General features: G+C 33.2%; 1 protein-coding gene across 1 annotated transcript; it reads right to left on the reverse strand.

Annotated features, from left to right (window-relative positions):
* Nucleotides 1-4,400: 4,400 nt before the first annotated feature.
* Nucleotides 4,401-5,618, reverse strand: LOC132168080 (uncharacterized). Its single transcript, XM_059579152.1, has 2 exons — nt 4,556-5,618; nt 4,401-4,470 (listed from the first exon to the last, which is right to left on the reverse strand). Exons 1-2 carry the CDS (start codon nt 5,204-5,206, stop codon nt 4,465-4,467), a joined length of 657 nt encoding a protein of 218 aa, XP_059435135.1. The 5' UTR covers nt 5,207-5,618; the 3' UTR covers nt 4,401-4,464.
* Between the last annotated feature and the right edge of the window lie 4,328 nt (nt 5,619-9,946).

Genomic DNA, 9,946 nt, shown 5'->3' on the forward strand with positions numbered 1-9,946 from the left:
TGTCACTATTTTCTGCAGCAACATGATGAGGTGAGAGAGGAGGTGGTGGATGCCTATTTGTAGCTGTGTGTTTTGCGGGCACGTGACGCACATGCACAAAGATGGACCCAACATGTGAGATCTGACTTCTGAGATCCACTGCTGTGTGCCGAAATAGTATTTAAGAGAAGAGAAATGATCAGGTGCATCAAAGATTCCCCAACGTAGATCATAAATCATAAATAATATAGATATATCATATGCTGCTGTGTTTTAATTTGTACGGCTGTGGGGTCAACCACATGCATGCATGGGATGCCTGACGCGATGATATATCTATATATGCGCATAAATATGGGATGGTGACTGGCATGGTTCACTTTCCGCACAGCTTTAAGGTAGGAGTAGGACCAGTAGTTAAATTCATGTTTGGTTTTGTAAGGCAATAGGTTGGGCTCTGGATATAACTTTGATCCAACTAAGTTATGACATTTTTTTTTTCCACACCCATTCTACTGGCCCATTGACTTTCTAACACACAAACTTCTTCTTTTTTAATTTTTCGTTTGTGAAACTAGTGTATATATATATATATATATATATATATATATATAAAGACCACCATGGATGGTGATCCAATGGTCTTGGATTAGTTTCATAGGTATTGAGTTCGAAACTTTAGCATTGGATTAGCTCTATACAGGGGTCTTCAACAATGTTACTTCAATTATGAGTAAACTATCAATATCTATTGAAATATGGGGGACCCGGATACCTCGTCACTATAAAATTTACAGAAGGCCTAGGCTTGAGTTTAAGGACACACATCTCAAAATTTTCATAAATGGATTTACTAATTATTCAAGAGAATTGAGGGACTCTTGGAGGATTCAATAAATACCCACTTAAAAAGAAGGTCCACACTCCATATCAAGTCCAACTAGTTTGCAACCCGACATCTAGACCTGATCCAAGACACAATGACTCCTACAGAAAACTCTATATATATGTCGGTATATAAGGCTTAAGGTACACAAATCTCTAACATACTCTACATGTAGTGTCCCAGAATTTTCAAAGCTATTTAAATAGATTATTTTGATAATGATGTTATTTTAATATCCATTGTAGCTAAGGATTTTAATTCTTGGGAAATTTATGAGAGTGGTAATTAGAGAATGGTAATTGGTGAAATAGTATAGGGTTGGTGGAATAGTAAAATGAGGGTATAATTGTAAATTGAAGATAGAATGAGGGTATAATTGTAAATTGAAGGTAGAATAGTATAGGGTTGGTGAAATAATATAGGGTTGGTGAAATAGTAAAATGAGGGTATAATTGTAAATTGAAGATAGAATGAGGGTATAATTGTAAATTGAAGGTAGAATAGTATAGGGTTGGTGGAATAGTGTAGGGTTGGTGGAATAGTATAGGGTTGGTGAAATAGTAAAGGGTTGGTGGAATAGTGTAGGGTTGGTGGAATAGTATAGGGTTGGTGGAATAGTATTTGATTTTCTCCTATAAATAGAGCTCTTCTCCTTCAGAATTTTCACCACTCATCTCCTCTCCCATCTCTTGCATATATTCTTCCTTCTTCCGCTTTTTACTCGGTCTTTCTTCTTTCTAAGAGTGTTTACTCAGAACAGAGAGAGAAAGGGCGAGACCAAGCGCTACAAGAAAGAAAGAACACAAGAGATAGCGGACTTTAGAAATTAGTTTCAAAAGATATACTAGTGGTGTTAGTCATATTGGAGCAACTAGATTCCTTCATACCACTTCTAGCTTCAGTCTAGAGGTAAGTAAATTCACTACCCCTTCTAAAATTACTTCATGTCATGCTATTTATATATTCTTGTCATGCTATTTATATATTCTTGTATCAAACTGTAAATGATTATTTTATTTACCTGTCATGGAGATATGTTGCATGCATGAAGGATTTCTAAAAGAATTATTTAGAAAGTTTATATTTCTTTAAATGCTTTTTAAGCACAACAAGTTTATATTTGGAAAAGTTTCCATTTTAAGAAAAGAAAGTTGAGAAATGATGATGATTATAAGAAAGAAAAAAGATGATAAACCCTCCTACATGTTGCCCTAAGATGCATCAAAAGAAGTACAAAGAAAAGTACAAGAGATGAGATAAATGTTTATGAAATGAGGGCACATGTATGGAGGAGAGTATTTTTGGCCCCAAGATAAGATAAGATGAGAGTTCGGTACCGATACTCGGATGGAGGCGAAACCACTGAAGGAGGCTATGCCAGAAGGTGGTATTCCATCAACTAGACCGTTGAGTGCACCAAGAAAGAGTTAATTGACGGTCGGGCATGGCTGTGGCCACAGTTCAGTGCCATGGTCACAGGACCCGCAACCCTCGTGCACAGGGGTAATAGTGTACATGGGCCTTATTATGAGAAAATGATACTATATTTTCAACGATGATATGCTATGATGATTTACAAGATTATTTATAATGATGCATTATGATGATGATTTATAAAGATGATTTACAACGATGATCTATTACTAGATGTAATAGTATGTATATGTTACGGGAGATGCAACCGTACATACAGATATTATTATGGCTAGAATTATATTTATTTGCGAAAATGATTTTCAAAACTCGAGAACAAGGAGTAAAACTATTTATGGTTGTGGATTTTACTTGCTGGGCCCCCTTTGGGCTCATTCAGTTTTATTTCTTGTTTTCAGGTAGAAAGGATGCTGGAATAGGAGGCCGGAATGGGGTGGGAATAATTATTAATTTTCAAAGTCTTTTCATATAAGTTATTGTAATGATATGATATTCCGCAACTAAAGTTTAATGTTTTCTAATTTCGCTTGTAATAAAATCTCTTGAATAATGTTTTATACATTTTTCGTATCCTTTAAAATCAAGTACTCTGATAGACCTTATAGATCTTTGCAAAAACTTTTGTTGTAAAAGAAGAAAAGTGGCAAACTCAGCCTTAACGGGCTGGGGATGTTACAATTTTGGTATCAGAGCAAAGGTTATAAGGTTCTGGCAGACTTTTCAAAAAAAAAAAAATAATAAAAAAATAAAAAAATAAAAAAAAATTGGGGGGTTAATGAGAAGCCACATTCCGGCCAAGTAGAGTGTGCATTGTTGTGTGGTCTCTAATAAATGATGCATGAGCATTTTTCTAATGGTTAATTTTTTGTTAAAAAAAAAAAAAAAAAAAAAAAATCATCCTAGTGTGATTAATTTGGAGGATTTTATTATTGTGATCATGTTAATGACGGAGATGAATTTTTATTTTATAGATAGGTTGTGATCTATAGTATCTGCCTATTTGGATTTGCGGCAGTTTTCTAGAGTATCGATTGATAATGGTATATTTTAAGGTGTCTCGAGGATTTAGAAAAGATTATTGATCATGATTTAAAAATCGTATGATGATTTTATAGATTTGGGTTGCGAGCTAATTTGTGAAATTAACTTGGCGACAAAATGGTTTTATGGATTTAGGTTGTGAGACAAATTGTGTAAGTGATTTGGTAATGAATGGTCTTATGGATGTCGGTTGTGAAATGATTCTTGAACTGAATTAATGATATAAGAGTTTATATGAGTTTTTGGTAATGGCTAAGGTTTGGTCGATGACAATAATGATACTATGATTGATGTTATAATATATGGATTGATGAATAAGGATTACGTAGTGGCATGAAGTGAATGCCTAAGTATTGCAGGGATAAATGCAAATGAGGTATACCCTAGAATCTATAAGATATTTTGATATATAAAGTTGTGGTTTAAGGATTTTGATATTTTCAAATGATTGTGATGACTTTAAGGTACAATTCATGAAATCTTTGAGGTGATTCTTAGAATTTGAGGTGTTAGGTTTTCTGTAATTGAGGTAAATTATATTGAAGTGATGCTTAAAGTTTTGAGGATGAATTGATGCTCCTAGGTTGTGGATAATATTTAAATTTTGAGGCATTAGTGGATATGAAATTATGAGAAATTTTAGTTACATGCCAAAGCTTTTGATATAATTTTCTTTTACTAAGTAAAGATAATGGATTATTATTCTTGAGGTAAATTGAAGCATAAAGGTAAGAGTTGAAAGACAATATAATACAGTGATATAATATAGTGACATGATCTAAATTTCTCTTATAAGATATATGTTCAATGATATTAAGGTATTTTAGAGGTTGAAAACATGTGATGGTGCATACTTAGATGTTTTATTGAGTGATTAACTTTTTAAACAGATTGTTTGTTTAAAGGAAGTTATTACAATGACAGAATGATTTCATAATGAATATTGAATGAGCACTGAATGATTACGAAAAGAAATGTTTGGAGAACAAGCTCCTTATAATATTACATACCAGTGTCCATAAAAAAAAAAAAAAAAAAAAAAAAAAAAAGAGAAGGGAATTTGTTGCATAAAGAGATACGTGGTAATGATGAGCAGATGATTCCTCAGAGCTGCTCCAGGAAGATTATTTCTGCACAGAGAAAACCTAGTATGAGCATAATCGTATATTTATATAATTGAATTATCAAAGAGAATATTTATTTCTAATGAGGTACCTGACTAGAGCGTGTGCGGAGAGACTTGCAACACCCCTGAACATCGACCCGGAGTTTTTCGTGCTGTCGCTGGAGACGTTCGGTATTCTTCTCCATTTCTAGCATCTTTGGTCCCAAGTATTCTGCGTAAGATAACATCATCTTTTTCAGCTGAGTATTCTCCTGCTTCAAATCCACGTGTTTTCGTTTGTAGTATTTGAGCAGTCGCTGTAAGACCCCGATTTGGTTTCTTGAGACTTTCAGCTCAACATTTCTGGCACTCAAACGTTGTGCCATGTCAGAAACTGAAGCAGCACCTTGGATACTGAATGCCAATGAGTTATTAATAGCATCAGTATCCGACCTATCAGCTAAGAACGTTTGATCCCGTGGAATTACGAAACCTTTGGCCACTGCTACAGCAGTAGAATCATGGAGCATGACAGAATCGTGAATAGTGATAGGACGATTGTCAAAGACAAAAGTTGGCTGCCATACGTTAGGATATGCAGCAGGTTCATTAGGGTGTGTAACAGGTACGACGGGATGAATAGCAGACACTTCAGGGGGAACAACAGGCACCTCCGGTTGCACGTCAGGCATAACAATGGGTTGTGCTGCAGGAGCAACATTCAAATCGAGGTTGTTAACGGATGATGATGATACTCCCATATTTAGGAGAGTAAGGAAAAATAGTTGAGAATACGAAGAAATTGGGAGAGATGAAGTACTGAGAAGAGACTAAGCGTTAGGAACTGAAGAAATTTTGTGAAGTTTCTGGAAGCAGCAGACGAGTGGCTTTAAAGGAATTTTTCACTTCAGGTGAAATAAACAGTAAACAACAAAGCGTTAGGCGACCTCGGGCCGCGATGGAAATTTTGTCAAAAGATCCCGTGGAAGTAGGATCTTGTCTCCTGTCATAAATTCGACTGAGCTCATTTTTCAAACCCACTGTTCAATCAACGACTTCAAATACCATGCGTGGGCAACTGAATGAATTGTCATGCCAACGCGCACCACGCGCTCGTTCATTACCAGAAATCTTTCCTATAAATTCCCACCTCTTTCTCCATTGCAACACATGCCTTCTGATCATACCCCTTCGCCTGAAATCTTCTGTTAATAGCCTTCCATACAATGAAAGCTCGACTTTTCCTCCTAGTTGAGCGTGTCCTCAAGAGAAAAATGCAGCCTCACGATTTGATTCACAAACCCAACTCCTTATACTCTCAGTAGTAAACCATTGAAGCAAGATTATCGTTGATCATGTCCTGATGAAGCAAGATTATCCTTGATCATGCTTCTCAGGCTAAATATCTCTCTTTCCTTCTCAGTCTTCGTAAATGACAGAAGAGAGAGAGCATCCGATGTGGGTATTTTGAAAGTCTCACATACATGCCATGTCCTGAAATGCTTTTCAAATCTTCATTTCTAGAAAGCAACAGGACTATCTTTCTCTCTTTTCTCTTCTTGACCTTGCAAGACCCAAGGGAGAGAAATTATAACATGAGTGTTTTGGGACATCCAGCTTGGAAACTTACCCATATCCTACTTTGCTTGCTTATCAATTTCATCTCTAGAACGCAGCAAGCACAATATGTATTAGTCAAGAATGGATGAGAATCTTACATTTGATGTAATCGTGTATTTCGTTTGAGTTGAAATCATAATTACGAGTTTCTATTATTGAGTTATAATTTATCAAGTAAAGATGTAGTACTGAAAGATTTTCGCTGATATTGTAGCATCAACACAAAAGTTGGGATGAGAAAATAGAAACGGTTGTGTATTTAGAATGAATCGAATTATGATGTCATTTCTGAGGTATATTCATGTAATAATGCTTTTGGAAAATATAAACTGTAGAATGTTGGTGCTATTTACTTTTACAGGCTTATGATGGTGAGAAGTTAATAATTATTAGAGCATCATATTAAAATTTCGTATGCATGATTTGGAATACTGAGATACTAAAAAGAATATAGGCGGGGATGATTTTTACACCTTTTTGATAAGATTGATTAAATTAGATCGAGAGAATTATTGCAGGCTTGAAATGAGGACTATGATGTTTGGAGGTATGAACTATTGATCACATGATTTATTAATTTGATGTTTAAACCTTGATTGTAGACTGTTGATGAATAACTCGATTGTTGTTATTGAGGTTGGAAAGAAACAATGGAAAAGATTTTGAGGTAAGATTTTAGTGTGAATTGATGAATGATTGCAGAAATTGAGACTTTAGACTGTGAATAAGATTTACTCATAGAAGAAGGAGATGGAATTTCAATATGATAAAAGAGAGTAAGCTTTGATGAAGGATTGAAAGGAATATTATCTGAATCCCTCAACTTGAAGATTGGACGATAATATTATAGGTTTTAATTTCGAGGACGAAATTCTAATAAGGAGGGAAGATTGTAGTGTCCCAGAATTTTCAAAGCTATTTAAATAGATTATTTTGATAATGATGTTATTTTAATATCCATTGTAGCTAAGGATTTTAATTCTTGGGAAATTTATGAGAGTGGTAATTAGAGAATGGTAATTGGTGAAATAGTATAGGGTTGGTGAAATAGTAAAATGAGGGTATAATTGTAAATTGAAGATAGAATGAGGGTATAATTGTAAATTGAAGGTAGAATAGTATAGGGTTGGTGGAATAGTATAGGGTTGGTGAAATAGTATAGGGTTGGTGAAATAGTAAAATGAGGGTATAATTGTAAATTGAAGAAAGAATGAGGGTATAATCGTAAATTGAAGGTGGAATAGTGTAGGGTTGGTGGAATAGTATAGGGTTGGTGAAATAGTAAAGGGTTGGTGGAATAGTGTAGGGTTGGTGGAATAGTATTTGATTTTCTCCTATAAATAGAGCTCTTCTCCTTCAGAATTTTCACCACTCATCTCCTCTCCCATCTCTTGCATATATTCTTCCTTCTTCCGCTTTTTACTCGGTCTTTCTTCTTTCTAAGAGTGTTTACTCAGAACAGAGAGAGAAAGGGCGAGACCAAGCGCTACAAGAAAGAAAGAACACAAGAGATAGCGGACTTTAGAAATTAGTTTCAAAAGATATACTAGTGGTGTTAGTCATATTGGAGCAACTAGATTCCTTCATACCACTTTTAGCTTCAGTCTAGAGGTAAGTAAATTCACTACCCCTTCTAAAATTACTTCATGTCATGCTATTTATATATTCTTGTATCAAATTGTAAATGATTATTTTATTTACGTATTATGAAGTTATGTTGCATGCATGAAGGATTTCTAAAAGAATTATCTAGAAAGTTTCTATTTGTTTAAATGCTTTCTAAGCACAACAAGTTTATATTTGGAAAAGTTTTCATTTTAAGAAAAGAAAGTTGAGAAATGATGATGATTATAAGAAAGAAAAAATGATGATAAACCCTCCTACATGTTGCCCTAAGATGCATCAAAAGAAGTACAAAGAAAAGTACAAGAGATGAGATAAATGTTTATGAAATGAGGGCACATGTATGGAGGAGAGTATTTTTGGCCCCAAGATAAGATAAGATGAGAGTTCGGTACCGATACTCGGATGGAGGCGAAACCACTGAAGGAGGCTATGCCAGAAGGTGGTATTCCATCAACTAGACCGTTGAGTGCACCAAGAAAGAGTTAATTGACGGTCGGGCATGGCTGTGGCCACAGTTCAGTGCCATGGTCACAAGGACCCGCAACCCTCGTACACAGGGGTAATAGTGTACATGGGCCTTATTATGAGAAAATGATACTATATTTTCAACGATGATATGCTATGATGATTTACAGAGATTATTTATAATGATGCATTATGATGATGATTTATAAAGATGATTTACAACGATGATCTATTACTAGATGTAATAGTATGTATATGTTACGGGAGATGCAACCGTACATACAGATATTATTATGGCTAGAATTATATTTATTTGCGAAAATGATTTTCAAAACTGAGAACAATGAGTAAAACTATTTATGGTTGTGGATTTTACTTGCTGGGCCCCCTTTGGGCTCATTCAGTTTTATTTCTTGTTTTCAGGTAGAAAGGATGCTGGAATAGGAGGCCGGAATGGGGACGGGAATAATTATTAATTTTCAAAGTCTTTTCATATAAGTTATTGTAATAATATGATATTCTGCAACTAAAGTTTAATGTTTTCTAATTTCGCTTGTAATAAAATCTCTTGAATAATGTTTTATACATTTATCGTATCCTTTAAAATCAAGTACTCTGATAGACCTTATAGATCTTTGCAAGAATTTTTGTTGTAAAAGAAGAAAAGTGGCAAACTCAGCCTTAACGGGCTGGGGATGTTACAATAACCGCTAACCACCTAACCGCTATAACCGCCTAGCGGTTAGCGGTTAGCGGTTATTGGGTATACTAACCGTAACCGCTAACCGCCTTTTTATATAATATATTTTTATAATTATAATTATAAAAATATTTATACATATAACATAATTACTTGATCATTAAATCACAATTTTTTTAAAAAAAATAATTAAATCACAATTTGAGTATTAATATACTATCACTATAATTTATATGATTATATCATATGAGATTGATCATTAAATCATTTGATTATATAATAACAAATTATACATATATAATATGACATAACTCATAAGTATATCAATTCATACTAATACAACAATTAAATATCTAGAGACTTATTTTCAATGTATGTTATAAACTTATAAGTCTATATATGTTATAAGTCTATATAAGTCTACATATGTATATGAATAATATAAATGTATAATATCTAGAGACTTACTAATACAACAATTAAATATCTAGAGACTTATTTTCAATGTATGTTATAAACTGATAAGTCTATATATGTTATAAGTCTATATAAGTCTACATATGTATATGAATAATATAAATGTATAATATCAATACTTAATCATATGATTCAATGACAATTCAAATACTTTATTCAAGACTTCAAGTGAATTATATTATTAATGTACAATGATGATATAATTCGTATAATATCAAATTAAGTAATTGACATTGGATTAAACAATGACTAATGTGTTACTTATAAACACAATTTAAATATTAATGTATTATCATTATAATTTTAGTAATTTATATATTATCACTATAATTGATATGATTATATCACATGATGACTTGATCATTAAATCATATGATTATATAATAATAAATAATACATATATAATATGACATAACTCATAAGTCATAAGTCTACAAGTTAATCATATGATTCATGTACAATGATAATCACAATTGATTCAATTGAATTAAACAATATATTACTTATAACTACAAGTCTACAATTTAATTAAAGCATTATTAGATACTTTAGGAATTTAGGATTTAGGAGTTTGAACATTACCATTTACCATTAAATATTAAGTTCAATTCAA

This window comes from Corylus avellana, chromosome ca1 (assembly GCF_901000735.1).
Source record: "Corylus avellana chromosome ca1, CavTom2PMs-1.0".
Classification (NCBI taxonomy): Eukaryota; Viridiplantae; Streptophyta; class Magnoliopsida; order Fagales; family Betulaceae; genus Corylus; species Corylus avellana.

Excerpts from the sequence above, each read along its gene's own strand:
- LOC132168080 (XM_059579152.1), bottom strand. The coding sequence starts at position 5,206 with ATGGGAGTATCATCATCATCCGTTAACAACCTCGATTTGAATGTTGCT.